A 19,231-nucleotide genomic window follows, 5' to 3' on the forward strand; every position below is an offset into this window, starting at 1 on the left:
AAACCCAGATTCGCATCCGTGACGGGTGCTGATGTAGATGAAGCCACGCCCTCAGACAAGGCATTGTGTATGCCCCACGCGTGAATGAACCCTGGCCTATTTACTGCAGCACAATCAGCAGGAGCAGCTGTCAGCGTTCACTGCGGGACAGTCGTAATATCTGGGCCTGCAGGACATCCAATAAGCACCTCACGTTTATCCTCGTCAGCACGGGATTCCAGCTTTAATTCATTCAGTCTTGTCTGCTTATATGTACGAATCATATAGAAACTGGATGTTGATATTTTTCTTTTTGGAGGACTTGTTTACAAGTTTAGGTGGTTGGAGAGGGAGGTTGTAATGTGTTGTTTTAATCCCAAATCTGCATGTGCGTGTTGTCAGTTCAAATCTGGAGTCATCTCTCACCCACAGATTATGTGGTGAGGTTTTTAAAAATAGATAAATTCCCATAAGATGCTGCTGTCACAGTGAGCAGTGTGAGTTCAGCTTTCAGACTGCTGCAATGGGAAAGACGTTCCAAGGTTGCACTGCAGCTACAGTGATGACAGAGAGCCGGGCTTGCCCGTGTGTCCCGTTATACATGCACTTTCTGCACCGACATGTCTCTCCTAAGCAGCTACAGAGGTAACCGGCTATTCATGCAACTGGCTCACACAGACACTCATGCATATGCACAGAGACTTTTAGTGAGGCTCTATTTTTGTTCAGAGCTGCAGCACCGGCTGTTTGATCTGACGCTCAGGTGAATTTGTTTCATCTGGCTTGTGTGTTTTTACCCTGCCTCGACATGCTGATCCCTGCAGGATGCAAACTGAGATATACAAGGTCACCATGAATGAGCAGCGGTGTGTTTATTTCAGACAGGGATCCCAGTACAGTGTGTGACTGCGAAAGAGGCCGTCTAAGGTGACTGTGAGGTCAGGTGGAACAGGCTGAAGCTAAAAGGTTTGTCCTTTTAATTTAACATTACTGGATCGATTAGGTGGAACACTCTTTCTTCTCTTCTTTGGTATAATGTCTTTATAAAGAGCTGCACAGGGGACCTCTTATGCTCATTTCCAGCTCCATATTTTAGTTTTATTTTTTTTTTTGGAGTCTGCTGGAGTAGATCTGCATGTTTTACAACTCTTACACAAGGCCTTTGCACCATTTTTCTTCCTGTTGGCTATCCCTCACAAACAGAAAGGTTAAAAGCAGGTGGGTGGAGCTTATGTGCTTCAAGCCAGAGGTGGATGCCTGTGATGATCGTACCAGAGATGTCCACTCTCATTGACACCAACTGGAGCCAGATGTTAGGAAAAGTGTTAGAAATGGAGAGTTTAGAGACGTCTGAAGCGCATTCTTTTGACCCACAGAGATTATTTGCTCATGATTTGAAACTTTGGCCATGTTTCATATGGGCATCCACTACTGTACTGTATATATGACAGGAAATAGAGAAAAGCATAAATGTTCCCCTCCAACCACCGTCTGTTTTTATTTAAGTCTTGCAACTTATGAAACCCGGTGTCTGCAGTGGGTAGGCTGTGGTTTTATGCAGCTTGTTGGCAGGAAGCACTCTGCAGAGTCAGCAGCAGCACTTGTGCTAAAGACTCTGTAGGGAAAGAGAGCCACACTGATTGAAGTGGACTTTGGATCACAGCGGCAGAAAAAGTAAAGATCTCTCCTTCTCCTCTCTTCTGTCCCCTGCAGGCGTCTGTGTCTGCCGTCTATCGTCTGTCCCTGTTACAACAGTGGAGCTCCAGCTCCATGGCCCCCGTCTCTCTCCGCTAGCGAGAGGTGAGCCAAGCTGGCCTCCCCAGCCCCCTCCTTGTCCCAGGACCCGGAGTCAGAGCCTGAACCCGACCGGCAGCACAACCACGAGGAGCAGTATGTGAGCGAGGGCGAGTACAACCAGCCTGAGACACGTCCGGCGCCGCCCGACTGCAGGGACGCCGAAACCATCACAGGTGCAGAAGAACTCAGATCATCCAAAAGTCCAAATATAGCAACAAAGTTTTGAGTATGCAGCTCAGCGTCTGGTGACAGTGTTGAAATTACTATTCTAATAAAGTTACTTTTCCACAGTTTGCACATAGATGTAGCCATGCATCAAAGTAAAGCGATGCCAGTTGGTGAAAGTAGTCTTTTACCGTTCTGCGCTTGCAGTCATAAGTAAGTTAAAATGCACAAGTGTTTCTTTTTGTTTTTAAAGTACAGTATTAGTTGTTTTTAAAAAATATTTCACATTAAATAGGACGTGTTAGCTCCATATTTTCATTCATAGAGTCCATGAATGAAAAGACTGACAGATCAAGATGATCCTAATTTTGCTATTGGTGCAGCCCCTCAGCTATTTTTCTGCCCTTCCCCCTTCCTTTAAGCCAGCTTTCAGCTGATTGGCTGCTCCGCGTAAACGGTAGCTTTGAACCGACAGGTGTCCAGGGGCCAGAGCCGTGTGCCTGAGATGACTCTCAGTGACATCATATAGAGCCAAGTACAGTAAAACCTGTCTAAATCTGAGCATTTAGAGCAACCTCAAGCCTGAGAGCTGAGCTAAACGTGATTGTACATACAATTATCTCTTTATTTGAAACATTGCTGTTTAAAACGGGTCCTCTTACAAAAAAAAAAAGAGTTTTGTGAAGTGTTATCTAATTTTATTTTAGCAGAATATTTTTTTATCTCTGATTAAAGGTAAACCTGCCTTTCAAATGTTTGATCAGATTTAATGTCGGCCATCACAAACCTGACTCGCTGTGGTCACACAGGGAATGAGTGGAGAAAAAACCCACCCGTCTCATCCACCCTCATCCTCTCTCTCTCTCTCTCCCTCCCTCTAATGTTCAGATGTCTGTAACAGCACTGACCTGCCGGAGTTTGAGATCATCAGTCTTCTGGAGGAGCAGCTGCCGGTGTACCGCTTGCGGGCCGACACCGTCTACGGCTACGACCATGACGACTGGCTCCACACGCCGCTCGTCGCTCCCGAGGCCAGGCTCGACCTGACCACCGAGCAGATCGAAGAGACACTAAAATACTTCTGTAAGTCTGCCCGATCGCATTGGTACTTTAAATGTTTCACACCGAGACAGACTGAAAGCAAGAAGGAAAAGCTGCCGAAGGCAATGATAACAGAACTCTATTTAAAGGTTTCAGGTTATAACTGCAGGATTAAAACTGAAACGTTGTTTAACGTTATTAAAACTGCAGAAGTGTTTCAGTTGAAAAGCTTTAGAATACAAATAATTCTAATGACAGCAAAAAGTACAAATTGTAGTCGACATGCACTCAAATGGGGTCGATGTTATAAAGAGGTACTTGGGTGTTCTACTTGCCTTTATGGGTCTTTCCCTTAAAATCATTTGAGAACCCCTCCCACCGTAGATGAACAAGACAGGTTTCAAATAGCCCTTTGATGTCTTTTATGAATCTGTTTGACTTAATGCTCAAAGTTAAGCCATGAAAACATTTGGATACCAAGCCTTTTATTTCTGTTTGGCCCTGAAACATGAATGCATCTTCGTTTATTCTGGATAATTGCTGCACTCCTCGTATATCATATCAGCACTCTGCTTAATACGCTGCTTTATGAGTAAGGAGAAGAGGTTTATGGAGTAAGGGGAGTGCTGTCTGCAGAGGCTTTCTCACATTAAAGATTAATGTGCAATATTAAACAATATTAACTCTTGCTGTCATCGCATTACATTGTTCTTTGAATCTTTGATGGCATCTGTTTATAAAGTATAACCCGAGCCACCAAGCCAGCCTACAAGTCCCAAGCCTGGATAAATGCCTCTGTCAGGAAGAGTATCCGCCATAAAATCTGTACAAAATCAAACATGCGGATCATCAAGATGCAGGTGAAGGAGGACATGCAGCTGGTGGGCGTGACACAAGAAGATGTGATTGACATTTTGAAGATCAGATACATTTGAGTAGATTGATCTTCAATAAGATGTTAATGTTAGATTTGGATTGTTTGTTTTCTATTCTAATCTAGTCTAGTCTGTCTTTGTCCTGTATGGATAAAGCTGGTATTTCAGCTTCTGTCCACATGGTTGTCTCTAATAACCCAGTATGAAAAAGTGGACACAATGAAAATACGGTGTGTAAAATGTAAATAAAGGCAGAATGCATTGATCTGCAAATTGCATAAATTTAAGTTAAGTTTAAACATTTCATTTTTTTCTGCTATCTGTGTTCTCTTGTGGATAAAATATGGGTTTATGAGATTTGGAAATCGCTGCATTATCTTTTTATTCACATTTTTACACAGCACCCCAATACTTTGGGATGGTATAGTTGGTAAAATCTCTCTTATGGCTTTTGCAAATGACTTTTTCCTTGACCCATATGGAAAACTTGCACGATGGAAAGATGTGAAGAAGAATTTAGGTCGTCTAATGAAAAGAGGAAGAATCCGACTCGCTTACTGAGACGTTAGATCGTGTCATGTGTGGGATGTTGTCTGAAACTTTGTTGAATTTTCTTCTTCATTTATTTTGTGCGTATCTGAGATTGATCGGAAGAGTTATAATTTCTAAGAGTGAGTTTTTACATTTTAGATAGACTCATCTCTAATCTTTACTAAAATATGATTTCAGCTTTGACATCTTAGCATACAGCTAAGTTGTTTAATTGCTGAGGAAGTTTGATTACAGGTTCCCAGTCTATTGTGTTAGCAGCATGATCGGTGCTTAAGAATGAATCAGAAGACAGAGGAAGTGAGGTAATGAAAGAAAGGTAAAAATGAGAGAAGTGGGAGTCACTTCTATTGGCTCGGTCCTGCATAATGCATCCCCTCCTGCCCAATCATAACACATCTTCCACTTCACCTCCGCAGCTGTGGAGCCAAAACGGATGCACACACAGTCTCTCTCATCTCTCCGCCTACCTCGTTCTCGCTCCACCAACACAGGGATGTCGGTGTGGGTGGAGGGTAATATAGTCTGTAAGCCTGTGATACAGTAGCTGAACAGTGGCATGAGAGAGACAGAAAGTGAATGTATCGGTGTTTTGGACCAGCGGTCGATTGTTATCAAGGCAAGTGGAGGATACAGACAGCAAGAGCATGATAGAGAGATTATGAAGGGATGAGTGTGGGCCGGAGGACAGCTCAATGTTAAGATGTGATCAAATGATTGGGATATTAGTTTCTTTTCAGTACTCTGATTTTTGTTGAATGTCGTTGTTCCTCTTTGCTTCCTGACTGCGGTGGATTACAGGTTGCAGTCTCATCATTTCAGAACTCCAGTAATGCAGAAAAGCTGTAGTTTCTGGCTGATAGTTTTGCTCCGGTGTTTGTTTCTTAGTTAGTCCGCCTCACTAAGATGACACATGGTTCTCTGCTGTACCCGTGTGAACCAGCGTGGATCACTATTTCAGTGCCATCACCTAAATTTGCTTTCAGAAATGGGACATTTTTGTGTTGTTTAAAGTACCAACAGGATTACAGAGGCTTACCATAATGGATTCGATAACTTCATGCAGCACGTTATTGATTCGAGCTCTGAAGTCAATAATTGCTGCCACCCCCGCGGCAGCAGAGCCACACTCTGTGCGCCATGGAACACGACCCTTTCCTCTTTAACGCCTGCTCGTGCATTTCCAAACAGCGGTGATGGAAGTGTTGCACGCTATGCGTGGCACGTCCACTTCCTCTGAGTGTGTAAATACTCTTTGTGTTACATAATGGGGCCGTTTTTGCATGCAGTCACATATTTGCAGGTCACAACTCAAGTGATGGGATGACCAGAAGGTCATTCGGCATTTTGACTCTCGGTTGGGTCTTCTTTTTTTGTTCTTTCCACAGTGCTATGTGCAGACAGAGTGGGCCAGATGACGAAGACCTACAATGACATTGATGCTGTCACACGTTTGTTGGAAGAGGTGAGGTATTTTAATTTTGCCAGTTCTTTGAGGGTAAATTGAAGCTTTTCTTTTTTTAATCGGACCAAATGATAATGAGATGTTCCTCTCCTCCGTTTGCTTCTCCTACATTGCAACCAATAGAAAGAGAGAGATCTGGAGCTTGCTGCAAAGATTGGCCAGTCGCTACTTAAGAAGAACCGAACTCTCACAGAGCAGAATGAGTATTTGGAGGAACAAGTGGGACAAATCACAGAGGAGGTTTGCCTCACAGAAATTTAGACCAGGAAAAAATGTTTTGGTGCTACAGGTGTTGAACAGTACCTGTCCTCCTGCAGGTGGCCCAGCTGCACCACGAGCTGAACCTGAAGGATGAGCTGCTGCAGTTTTACACCAATGCAGCTGAAGAGATCGAGGATGAATCCAGCAGCTCCCCAACGTTAGTTTCCTTTCTTAATGTCACTCCTAAAATGTGTGAATACTGTTGTTTACCATTTCACTTGTACAGACAAATGACCCGCTGGCTGTAAGTTTCATGCTAAACTTGTTCGTCTTCTGAAGGGGTAAAAAAAGCAAAGTGGAAACTGCTTCAGGAGGCTTTGTGAGCGACACGCTCCAGAAGAAACTCAAAGAGCTGGAAGAGGAGAACCTGTCACTCCGCTCAGAGGTATGACACGCAGTAATGAGGGCAACACGGGAGGTGAGGTACCAAAACGGCTCAGAGTATTTCGTGTAATTGTGGACGTCTACTTGTAGGCTAACCATCTAAAGTCAGAGACCGAAACTTATGAAGAAAAGGAGCAGCAGCTCGTGAACGACTGTGTCAAAGAGCTCAGTGAGTTTTGTCTTGCCACCAATTTCTTTTTTGGAGCTTCTGTGTGTGAAATTGCCTGTTTTTCTTTACACAACTCCCTCCAAGAGTTTGCATGCTGTGTAATATTTGAATAAAAACACAATGCAATCACTCTAGACAGAAATATTGAATATTGAAGCCAGAGTGGAAGTGCCTTAAACCTGGATTCTACTGGATGGCAAAAGCTGTGGTAGACTTCCTGTCTTATATGTAACTGTCCCAAAAGTCTACGAGAAAATGGCTTTATGACTTGAACCTCTTGAAACACTTTCCTGCTGAGTTTGACTTGGTTTGGATCATGCTGGGTAAAAGGTTAAGTCTGTGAAGGGTTATTTTTGGTAAGAAACTCCATGTTCAATGGCTGATCATTTTCACATTTTGTCACATTTTTGTCAAGTAGTTAGTAGTAGTTCGAGTTTGTTGTTTCATAGCGAGATCCACTCTTCTTCCTCACATCTGCAGCTTTGCAATCAAGCAACAGCGAAAATGCATCATCAAAACAGTTCTTCAGAAATCATTGAGTAACGTCATGGTAGCTACAGCCACCTTTTATACTGCCTATGGCAATGATGCAACTCATTTAAAATCATATCCTGTTACAAATTTATCTAATTTTTAATTGGATTTAGTCACCATTTTTGAGAAGCAGACAACAGACTGAAAAATATATAATGAAAAAAAAGTTTTGTGGAAGATGGTTGCTGCTCCCTGAGCCTGGCTGGAGGTTTCTTCCTGTCAAAAGGGAGTTTTTCATTTCCACTGTTACAGAGTGGTTGCTTACAGATGTATGACAGCTTGTTTGTAGCAAAAAAATGCCCTCCGTGACTCGAAATTTAGAGAAAATAACTTCAAATTTCAAATAATGGACGGCAATCAATAATGGGGGATCAGTTGATTGTTGATGTTGTCTCTCTAGTGCTGTAGGGTCTCGATCGTGCAATGTAAAGCACCTTGAGGTGACTGCGATTGTGAATGTATATAAATTGTACTGCATGTCCCTGATTTTTAAATTTTTATTTCAGTATTTCATTGCACTTTAAATATGAATTTGAAGTGTTCTGATTTTACTTATATTTTATGTGCAGTGCAGAAAAATGTTTTTGCTTGACACATTTTGTTCTCATTTTTCTCTGTTCTCCTATTGAACTTCCTGTCAAACTTTAAGGGTTGTCCAGTCTTCAGATTTCTACCATAGCGGAGGAACTGGCCCGTAAGACTGAAGACGCATCACGACAGCAAGAAGAGATCACACACCTCCTCTCTCAGATAGTAGACCTGCAAAAGAAAGCCAAGTCTGTGAGTATATAAGCACACAGGTATATTCTTTTACTGGTTATATTTTTACTGGTCTTGTCCTGTTTAGCTGTTTGCTCAGTCAAAGCTGCATTTGTGTGTCTAGTATGCAGTGGAAAATGAGGAACTCTCTCAACACCTGCTGGCAGCTAAAGATGCCCAAAGGCAGCTCACAGCAGAGGTAACTTCTCTTTTCTTGCCAAGCTTGTCCCCAATCACAGTTTGTTCCCTAAATACTGTGAGTTTTAGTTTAATTGCTGTGTTTACAATACAACAGCTCCAGGAGTTAGAAGAGAAGTACTCAGAGTGCATTGAGATGTTGCATGAAGCTCAGGAGGAGCTGAAGAACCTGAGAAACAGAAACTACCCTGCAGGAACCCCACGCCGCTACCACCCGCTGGGACTGTACCCAATGGTGAGTTACTGTAAAAGTGTGTGTGCCTCTCTTTGCTTGTGGGCATCGTCTTCCCCTCTTAAAAGTTTATATGTTGCAGGACTCTCTGGCAGCTGAGATTGAGGGAACGATGAGGAAGGAGCTGAGTCTTGATGACCCAGAGTGTGAAGAACAGAAGTACGTATTCATGCATGCATACTAGATGCCAATTCCCAAACATGGGAACAGGTTTGGGAATTGTTTGAGCAAGAGTTGGCAATAAGTAATGGACAGACAGTAGAAATAGATAGCTAAAATAAATATACTACGATTAAAGGTAAATACATAAGTAATTGTCAAAGAAAGTGAAAAACTAGCATAGCTCACTAAAAGTCTTTTAAAACCTTTTTCCAAAAGTATACATAAGCATAGTAACTAGTAAAAGTTTGAATACAGTGTATAAAAGAGAAATGTAACCACTGTGACCTCACTTACTGAGTTTGGACTTTTGGAAATTTTTAGCTTTAGCATTAGCATTGTAGCCACTGTCATGTTCGTTTTACAAGCCTGAAGTTACCATGTCTGAATGAACAGGTGGCGTATTAAATTATCAGCTAATGCTAGCAGGCTTTTATTTAGCAAGCTAAAAGCTAAAATACAAAGACACTGTTAATTTGTGCTAAATAACAGATTTGATGCAGTTGGAGAGGATTAGCTAAACTGCTAAATATCATTGTAGCTAAAATTGTTAGCTATGATGGTTAAATTGTTAAAAGTGGTAACAAAACTTAATGAATACACTTATAATAAAGTAGTAGCTTAAAATAGGCAAAGACTGGTTGAAATGTAAAGTCTAATGAAATGAAGTGTAACTGATGAATGTTAATCTTACAGAAAATCCTTATTAAATCACTAATAATGGACACTACTGTATATAACCCACACTGTCATGAAGTTCTGTGAAAAACTAAGCACACCATGTTAAAAGGGTAAGTTGCAGCCAGGTGCTTAGAATCAAATGCACTTGATTAACTGATCATCAGCAAGTGTGAGCACCTCTGTTTTGGGAGTTTCCTGGTCTGTAGCATTCGGGTATGTGTTAACATAATACTACAGTCTTCCTAGTTGTGGGCATCCAAACAAATTCACCCAAAGTTCAGACCATGCAATGCTTAAGAAGCTGCACAAAAATCAAAAGCTACTTCTTGGACTCCACTGCTTTCTGACTTCTGGTCATAATTCACAACCACTCAACTATCAAAGTCAAAGTATTCTGGAGTCAAATGTGAGGCCATCCGTCTGACAGCTAAATCTTAGCATTAGCTATGTGACATTGATCCCAAGCAACAACTGTTCAAAAGCATGAAAAAGAAAAGAATCAAGGTGTTGTTATGATCCAGACAATGTCCAGACCTCAACTCTACTGAAATGATGTTGCAAGACCTTAAGAGACTTGTGCACAAATGAATGCCTGGAAACCTCAATAAACTGAAGCAAAATTGTAAAGAAGAGTGGACCAAAATTCCTCCACAACAATGTGAGAGATGGCTTAAGTCATACAGAAAACAATCACTTCGAGTTATTGCTGATGGTTCTATAAGCTACGTGGAGTATTAGTTTTTCACAGAACTCCATAGTGTCACATGAAAACTTTCGGCTATGGTGGTTGGTGTTTTTCACTCTGATTGTTAGTCGCTTTAAACACTCAACTTAAAGTTGGGATTTGTTTAATGTTAAGAGTTCAAATAAACATAATCTTGGTGAAGGGTTCTTGAGTCCATCTTTGGGAATAACTTAGGTAAAAAGGTTTGTGAACCACTGTTGATGAGCATCAGTATAATACTCCTATGTTTGGCTGTGTGCAGGATCCATCGGAAACGTGTATTTGAGACGGTCAAAAATGTTAACCAGACAGTTCGTCAGCGTTCTCTGACTCCAACCAACTCCAACATCCCGGGTTCTAACCAGTCCCTGTCAGCTCGAACGTCACCCCAATCGAGTGGTCTCTCCACACCCCACTCTAGCATATATGGAGGTGACCTTAGTGGAGAAAGTGTAGCCCTTGATAACCGAACGCAGAGCATCCTAATGGAGACGGCATCCAATCAGGACAGGTAAGACCGAGATAAGCTGCTGTCATCTGCATGAATCAAACTCATTTTTCTCAAGAATGATATTATTTTAAAACATTTGATTGATTTTTGTTTTAACCCTGCTCTGTCAACAGCACAGAGGGCCAGGAGAAGAAGGCAAGTGGGGCAGAGGACTTGCGGCTTGCTCTGCGTCGCCTGTCTTTGCGCCGACAAAACAATTTAAGTGAAAGGCGCTTCTTTGAAGAGGAGCGAGAGCGACGGCGGGGTGGACACCCTGGACTCCACGATGCCCTCAGCCAGGAGAGTCTCTTAACTCCATCCGAAAGCATCATGTCCCTCGGAAACCTCCACCTCTGGGCCTCGCGAGGGCCCTACCTCCCCGACAAGCTTCAGATCGTCAAACCACTCGAAGGTGAGGTAGAAAGGGAGCACGGAACGAACGGCAAGGCGGGGAGGAACCTGGAAGGAGAGAGGCACCGAGGGGCCGGGGCAAAAAAAGGGAGCAGGCAGGGCTGGGGAACAGAGGGGGAGAGGAGGCAAGATGGCAGTCAAGGGGAAAGGGAGAAAGTGTGGGGATGGACAAGGAAGACTGGAGCTGGAATAGAGAGGGAGAGGGGAAGGAGGTGGGCTAGAGACCGAGCCGGCAGCAAGAAGATGAGGAGTGCGCAAGAGTGGACAGAGAGGCCCCTGTCTCTGATGCTCTTCAACTCTTTCTGGTCTCTGATGCATCATCACAAGTCTGGCAGCTTTGCATCTCCACACAGCTATTACAAAGAAACCCAGCCCAGAGGGTGGCTTTGAGCACTCATGCACTACACGGAGGAAGTAAGACGGAGTCTATTCAAATCACTGGCTGCTGCTCATGAACTGATCCGGGGCTAAAAGGGGAAACAGGCAGACCTTAGGATCTATACAGTGTGTTAAGAGTCACAGTAGTAGTCAGTCAGCATGTACAATTAAGGAGCTGGTGTCCTTATATTTAACCTTAAAGAAGATTATGCTCATTTCCAGATCAGTGCCAAATATTTATTACTGGACTCTGTGCTAGATTAGTTTTATATGATTCACAGTTCAAACTAACCTTATTTATCAAATCTTTGTCAGAAAGGGACTGTTGTGGCTTCCTGCCTGTTCTTTTTAAGGCCCGTCTTCTGATTGGTTGTCCCTCGCAAACAGAAGCTTTAAAACTACTATTTCGGGTCACTTTTGCCGGTACCAAGCCTGGATAAAGGAGGAGGGTTGGAATTGTGACATTAAAAAACAATAATTGCTAAAAGAAACTTAATTTGTAGTTCCAAATATGTTCTAAATGCATTTAGGCTGTTTTTTACTCACTTTATGTCTCTTCCATGATGTTATTTCTCTCTCCTACAACATAGTTTACAATTACATAAGCATGACCAATTATGCAAATTATGCGATGACGTCATTTAGAGACTTCTAGCGACTTTTGGGACAGCCAATAGCGATTTTCCTTACTGAGGAGTTGTCAACACTGCTGACAACGTTGACAAAATTAGGGAAATCTGCTCTTGCTGGCCATTAAGAGAAGTCTGAATCGTGAGCTTCAGGGATTATTTGCACATACTCTGAGGTCTTTATATGTAACTTTGGCTATGTTCATTATGAGCGTCCACCACTGTAATGGTATACTCTGTATGTAACAGAAAATAATGCAAAGCAGAACAGAGCCCACTCAAAACAGGTTCCTTTGGCCTATGCTGCCCTCTGCTGGTAATATTTTATACTTTATTTAAACTGTATAAAAACACCCAGATGATATACAGAAGCCCTGCTGTTGTGGATTTGTTTATATGTATTCTTATATATTTATACACATTGTTCTGTCCATATTCATTCATAACTTTCTGTTTTTTAAGCTTTTTCATTTTTTCACTGCTCACTCTGTCACCTCTTTGCTGTCTCTGTTTATTTTTCTGTCAGTAATCCATGTGGCTGTCTTAATAAAAAGATTCTCATTCTGCTTTGCTCCTCCATTTCATTTCCTTTTCATATCATTCCTCTGATATTCATAGCTTTTACTATTCACTTTTCTCTGCCATCCTCTTCACTTATATTATTATCTTCATTTTCACTTTTTTATTGAATGGATGAGCTCTTTAGAGAAAAGGATTTAAAATACTTTTTGTTCTTAATCGCATGAATTACTGGCTGACAGTCTGAGATACGTGTGTGCACAATATCTGTTTTGTTGCTATTACTTCTAGTTACTTCTCAGTTACATATAATTCTTAAAACCTGTTAATGTAGGAAGGTCTTTTAAAATGCTAACAAGCATTTTTAGGAGATTTAAGGTATAAAACATCTGCTAAAGGTAAAGCAGCCAGCTGAAATAGTTTCATATTCCTCTAAAAGTTTTTTATGTGTGTTTGGAGATGGTGCAGGTGGAGTTAAGTACATTAAGTTAAATCCACTTCTCTCCACCAGGATCTGCCACTCTGCACCACTGGCAGCAGTTAGCCCAGCCTCACCTGGGTGTGATCCTGGACGCCAGGCCAGGAGTTGTGCCAAAGGGCTACAGACCTCTAGAACTAGAGCTGGAGCAGGTCTGTGTGTGAGGTTTCTCTGCATGTATCTGTTGTGTTCATGCTAAACGATCTCAGTTGATTACATGTACCGCTGTATTGGTTTAAACTTAGGCCCATCCTCTTGTAACGAGAATCAAACCTTATCGCCTGTAAAGCAGCCCTCTCCCTTCCCTGCATGACTCTTTGTTTGTGTTAAGGCGTACCCATGGGGCGGCTTTGAGGAGGATGAACCAGGAGAGCAATACTTCCAAAATCTTCCCACCTCCTCAGCTTCTGCCTCACCGGCAGTGCTCCCCACCTCCAGTACAAGTGACGCCAACCTCGTACAGCCTTCAGTCACCCTGGCCCCACCTTCTCCGCCCTCACCATCACCATCACCACACCTCAGCAACACCGATGCTCTGGGTGAGGACATATAGTAAATTTTCATTGACTCTAAATACATTATACTGCCAAAAGTATAATTAAGAATGGATTTCACTCAAGTTCATATGCGTGTGAAGGCAGACGAGCAAACACTAGTGCATGAATACTTCCACATTGTTGAACATGTATAAAAGGCTAAAATGTGGTGACTGACAGTGACGGGTTGTGTGTGTTTGACTTCCAGCTGCATACTACCCAGGTAAATGCATGGCTCACACCAGCTCCACTTACACCTTTACAACCTGTCGGATCCTCCATCCAACTGATGAGCAGACGCGGGTTACGCCAAGGTGAGCGGCATCATGAAGTGTCTGTGATCAGAGTCGACTCTTTGTTATTATTCAAGCCACCAAAAATCAGGCGATGATAATAAACAGTTCTCACAATGGGCACCTTCTTTAAGCTCCTTTAGCCTGCCTATACCTGCTGCACATCTGCATGCTGCTTTGTAACCCACCTCCTCCCCATTTTTATAAAAATTAGTAAATGTTTTTCTTCGAGAAGCGCCCTTTTAGAAAGTTAAAACCGCACTTAATGCCATTTCACGCACTGTAGTGACAAGAAAAATTAAGTGGGGAAAAACTAATGCAGTTTTTAAAAAAAGTCATTTAAATACGCCGTTCAGATACGTCATGCTTCTAGAAGCCGAAAGAGTGCTAAATGTGAACTCGTTCTGAATTTGAGTGGATCTCACAGGACGGGTCTAGGCAGGACAGTTTTCTGATAGGCAGTGGGAAGGTGCTGAATAATACATGCAGCTGCTTATATTTCGAACACCTGCTGTAGTTCTGGTTTTAATGATGAGACCACCTGAAAGTGTGATTTATATTTTTTATTTTTTTTGTTAACCTTGCTGAAATCTTCTCATTCCCTCCAGTTTAAACCCAGTGCCTGCATCGTCCTCCTGTGTGATGACCAGCACTCTGCTGGGTACTCCTGCTGCTACTCCCTGCACGTCCCGCAGGCTCAGTCTCAGGCCCTCTGAATCCTCAACTAACCTCAGGCAAGAAACTCCATACTCTGACATTTTCCTTTTTATTTAAAAGACAAAATAAAATCAAAAGATTGTTTTAGCTAATTTCATATTTTGTATAATGTCATATTTAATTGAGTGTATATAAAAAGTAAGTTTGCATTGATCTGCATGAGATGACAGAGTCGTGGTATTGTAAGCATTAATGCCTTCCCTCTGTCGGGCTGAATGCTTCCTTTGGTTGGCAGGTGTAGTTCCTTGGTTATAGCTGGCTGTTTATTTGGATAAATAATCAGCACAAAAACTATATGCATTTGAGTTTGGTGTGAACTGTTCCTTTAAGAAAGGAGATGATGTGTCTATTTTGTCTCATGTCTGTGCAGAGATGCTACACGCACCACCAGCACCTCCCTAGGGTTGGTACGTCTTCTCCAGGAGAGAGGAATCTCAGCAGCTGTGTATCACCAGAGCCAGGGCCTGGAGCAGGGTCAGGGCAGCGGAGGAGTCCTATTAAGCACCTCCATTGCCCCCAACCGAACACCTAATCCCGATCCTCTGCGGCCCTCGACCCCTCCAAACTCTCCCACAAGACAGGGAGCTTCAGCTGTGCCAAGCTCCGCCGGCTTTGACTTCAAGAGTCCTTCTTATGAGAACTTCCTGGCTTCCAAACCAGCCCGTTCCATCTTGAAGGAGGTGACAGGGGGGATGAGAGGCAGGCAGCGAGGGAGGGACTGCGAAAGCCAAACAGACGTTAGCGTGGCCGTCCACAATCTGAACCTGGTAGACAAGGTGAAGCGGCTGGGTGTGGCTGGAGCTCCCGGAAGCAGAGCGATGAGCCCTGGTCCCATGCTAGGGCCTCTGGGTGGACTGCGTAGATCTGGCTCCCCTTTTGGACCCGATGGAATGAGGAGGAACCGGAGTTATCCAGGCATGGTTGGAGCCAGCATGGTCATGAAAGCCCCAGGGCCCCAGGAGTAGACTGGATAGCTGCTGGCCAACAGGGTAGACGAGTAGGAGCCCAGCAGGGCCAAGGACTGGCTGTTGATCAGTCACCTGGAGCCCATAATAATGTTCACACTGTATAACAGCAACATGGCACTACTGACCTATTTCTAATAACAGCTACAGTTTTACACAAACACTACACCTCTGTAGTGCTTTACAGTGGTGATTCACGCTTGAACAAAGAGAAAAATAACTTAAAGGGTTAGTTCATCCAAACTACACAGCAACATCTTCTGACACAGCCCTGCTGGTATATACTGTCTGTGCTGTAGTTTTGCTTTTGTGTGCCCAGATTTTGAGATATTGCTAAAATGACCGGACAGATTGGAGGCTCCTCTGTGAAAGCACTGAACAGTGACATTTAATGACTTTCAGTTATTAAATTCAATTATTAAATTAAATTAAACGGTGATGACGAAGCTTACATTCTTTCTAGCTTTAACAGGTCTGAATTTTAAATTTTTGCCAGAATGCCTGCAAAACAAGTGCTCCCACGTCAGCTGCCTTCATCTTCATTTTTATAAAAATTAGTAAGTGTTTTTCTTCGAGAAGCGCACTCTTTTAATACGCTGTAATGATGTAAAAATTAAGGGGGGAAAGGCTAATGCAGTTTTAGGGGGAAAAAGTCATTTAATTATGCCGTTCAGGTACATCATGCTTCTAAAAGCCAAGAGTGCTAAATGTGAATTTGATTGGATCTCACAGGACGGGTCTAGGCAGGAACACTTAGTCAGTTTTCTGATAGACAGTGGGAAGGTGCTGAATAATACATGCAGCTGCTTATATTTTGAACACCTGCTCTAGTTCTGGTTTTAATGATGAGACTAACTAAAAGTGATGACGAGGCTCACCTTCTCTCTAGCTGTAACAGGTCTGAGTTTAAATTTTTGCCAGAATTCCTGCAAAACTGAAAACAAACACACCCGCCTCAGCTTTATTTTGACTTTAGTCATTATTAGCAAACCTTAGCATGCTAACATGGTAACTCTTAAGATGGTAACTAGTTTCTTCCATGTCATTGAGCAACAAATGCTTCTTATTAATCTACTTATTAATTATAGTTGATTCTAGTCACAAAATACACATTTTTTAAAATTTTGATAAGTGGAACACTCACAATATGTCTGAACCGAAATAAAAACAGATTTACTTAAAGTTTTCTTAATCGGAAGCTAATAATGCACATAAATATTTTGTCATTTTCTAATGCACACAGATTGATCGGGAAAGAGTTTATAGCATTTACATGCCATTAAGGGAGGAAATCTTAATGGTAGCTGTCCCTACCCTGTGAGCTATAGATGCTGACATAAAGAATAAAGTTACAGATGCAAGCAGCAGAAATGAACTTCCTGCATCGGGTGTTTTGGGTCTCACTTAGAAATAAGGGGAGGAGCTTATTGATTCAGGCGGGACTTGGAGGACTACTACTCCACATCGAAAGGAGGCAGTTGAGGAGGTTCAGGCTGAATAGGATCACCTGATGACAAGTCCTACCCGGAGGAGGCAGATGATGCATGGATGGATGCACAAGCACCCCCTATGAAATGCTTTTGAGCATCTGGAAGTCTTTCCTTGTCATTGTTAGCATGTTGAGTTTAGCGTGTAAGTCAAAGCACTCTTTATAGAGCTGCTGTAATCTCTGCTCACTCTCTAATATTCAGATATCTAAAATTCTGGACACACAAAGCCAGTTTTATGTAACTTAATTTTACATAATTGGGTGAACTGACCCGTTAAAAACAGAATACACTGAAAGCGAGCTACTGAAATATCACTCGGATTCCTGCTTTGGAGACTGACTCTGCTGGCTAGATGTAGTACTCCCACTCTTGCCTTTTCTGAAACACATCCACAGAATCCCACGCACATCCAGACTCACACAGGTGCACTCTGCTAAATCTTCCATGCACTGGCTGGCTATTTGTAGTCGCTGTAGCACTGAAACATGCCTTTATACTTCAATACTAGCAGATAAAAATTTCAGAAGTGGTTTTAAAAAAAAAATACACCGAATTCATAAAATATGTCATCCTCTGTCTCTCCCTCCTTTCTTTTGAAGGGATTAAGTGTGAGTCTGACAAGTCACTTTCACTAAATCATCGAATAGATTTCACGCCAGTGTTAAAGGTACTTCAGTTTCATTTTCTAAATGGCCGTTAGACAGTAAAGCTGATGGTACTTCCACTGAACTGGAGAGATCAATACACTGAGGGATTGCTTTATCGTGGTTGGAAGCTTTCAGCTATTTTTCCCTTATGGTTTTATGGTTTTATCAGAGACATGAAGCAATACATGGCCTCAGCCTTTTGTGTTTCATGATTTTTCCTTGTCATGCAGGTCCGATGGCGCTCACACAACCATAGTTTGCACTTGTGTTTATTTATTTTTAAAACTCCTGATTTTAAGATATTTTTTTGTAAAAAATAGCATTGTCTTACACACTGTATATATGCTGTTCACAGTCACTATAATGTCATGTGTAGACGAACCATTATGTGTAGTGCTTTAACCAAGAACCACACATCGCTGTATCTGGGTGAGCATGTAATCAGGGTTTTTCCAAATAAAAAGTCGTCAAACAATAATTTATTAATAGGATTTCTTTTTCCTTTCTGTGTGATGGAGTTTTAAAACATGACTCAGAATTGAACCGGGGTAATAACGACATAAAGAAAAGCCACACACGCAGGAAATGATTGCTTGGCCTCCTCCAGCAGATGGTGCTCACAAATAACTCGGCACGCGACGGCGAGGATGTGTATTGCGTTCATCTGTCTGTCTGCAGTCATCATCCATTACCCATTCACCATCTGGATCTCGTGGAGGGGATATGACGAAGGCTGCTTATTAAACTTAGGCTGGCCACAGGTGAATGAGAGGTGAGCAATAACCAAAAAATGTCACAGTGGCAGGCGGCGAGTCTAATTAGAAAATATAAACTGGTTTCAAATGCCAGTGATGTCGCTCATGTCGGATATTTGTCATCTTAGAGAAGCATTTTGATAATCTTGTTTCATAACCTTATTTTTGTTGGATGTAATGACACAGCCCCAACAGATGAGCTTAGGTACCTGTCATATACCAGACAAGCTCATTTTAGGTGACAGTAGACAGGAAGTCTGGAAGCATCATTTTTATTCAATAACTACCACCCAGACTACCCTCACAGGGTTTAGTGTTTATTAAAGGTTAGGGTTAGGGTTAGGGTGTTCAAGTTGGGGTATTTTTTTGTTTTTTAATTTACTGTACAACATTGTTTCTCTGTAACGTCTTCGCTTAGCCCCTGGATTGCAGACTACTTGGTGGTCTTTATAAATGCTGGGCTATGGTTGGTTGTTAACCGGTTCATGTGCCGACATTCAAGCCCCTCGCTGCGATGCTCTTTAGTTCGTTTCTGGTGCTCTGCAGTCTGGATGTACAGTAATTCCCCTTGAAAGTCAAACACCTAAATAAAAAGATTTTTTTCCTGTGCGCGTGTTTCCTTTTTCCCACTCAAATGTGGAAGAATGAGTGTCTGGACCTGATTTGTGCAGACAAGTGGGGGAAAAGCACCTAAAACAAACAAGATGATATTCTCGAGAAATGGGATTAGTAGCTTTTACTGATTGCAAAGATGAGCAGTACAGTGAGTGAAAAGATTACTTATTGATGGAAAACATCCCTCAGAATTTTTGATTCAGTAGCATCACACAATTGCCGTAGATTTGTCTGCTGCACATCCGTGATGGGAATCTCCTCTTACACCACATCCTAAATGTGTCTCCTTAGGTACTGGACTGAGATTTGGTGACCATGGAAACCATTTAAGTGGAG

General features: G+C 42.3%; 1 protein-coding gene across 2 annotated transcripts; it reads left to right on the forward strand.

Moving 5' to 3' along the window:
* Nucleotides 1-1,783: 1,783 nt before the first annotated feature.
* On the forward strand, nt 1,784-18,003 carry trak1b (trafficking protein, kinesin binding 1b). Of its 2 annotated transcripts, XM_019350925.1 has the most exons (18): nt 1,784-1,949; nt 2,830-3,024; nt 5,795-5,871; nt 5,995-6,111; nt 6,189-6,289; nt 6,412-6,517; nt 6,607-6,685; nt 7,869-7,999; nt 8,103-8,177; nt 8,274-8,411; nt 8,491-8,567; nt 10,235-10,483; nt 10,597-10,874; nt 12,911-13,029; nt 13,209-13,416; nt 13,622-13,727; nt 14,315-14,440; nt 14,794-18,003. In XM_019350925.1, exons 3-18 carry the CDS (start codon nt 5,821-5,823, stop codon nt 15,386-15,388), a joined length of 2,556 nt encoding a protein of 851 aa, XP_019206470.2. In that variant the 5' UTR covers nt 1,784-1,949; nt 2,830-3,024; nt 5,795-5,820; the 3' UTR covers nt 15,389-18,003. The 2 variants fall into 2 exon arrangements, with proteins under 2 accessions (XP_019206470.2, XP_025758059.1); XM_025902274.1 differs by lacking the exons at nt 1,784-1,949; nt 2,830-3,024 and adding an exon at nt 4,927-5,025.
* Nucleotides 18,004-19,231: the final 1,228 nt, after the last annotated feature.

This window comes from Oreochromis niloticus, linkage group LG22 (assembly GCF_001858045.2).
Source record: "Oreochromis niloticus isolate F11D_XX linkage group LG22, O_niloticus_UMD_NMBU, whole genome shotgun sequence".
Taxonomy (NCBI): Eukaryota; Metazoa; Chordata; class Actinopteri; order Cichliformes; family Cichlidae; genus Oreochromis; species Oreochromis niloticus.

Excerpts from the sequence above, each read along its gene's own strand:
- trak1b (XM_025902274.1), top strand. The coding sequence starts at position 4,986 with ATGTATCGGTGTTTTGGACCAGCGGTCGATTGTTATCAAG. Across the intron at positions 6,112-6,188 it reads TGGGACAAATCACAGAGGAG|GTGGCCCAGCTGCACCACGA; the intron begins GTTTGCCTCACA and ends GTCCTCCTGCAG. Across the intron at positions 13,728-14,314 it reads CAGACGCGGGTTACGCCAAG|TTTAAACCCAGTGCCTGCAT; the intron begins GTGAGCGGCATC and ends CATTCCCTCCAG.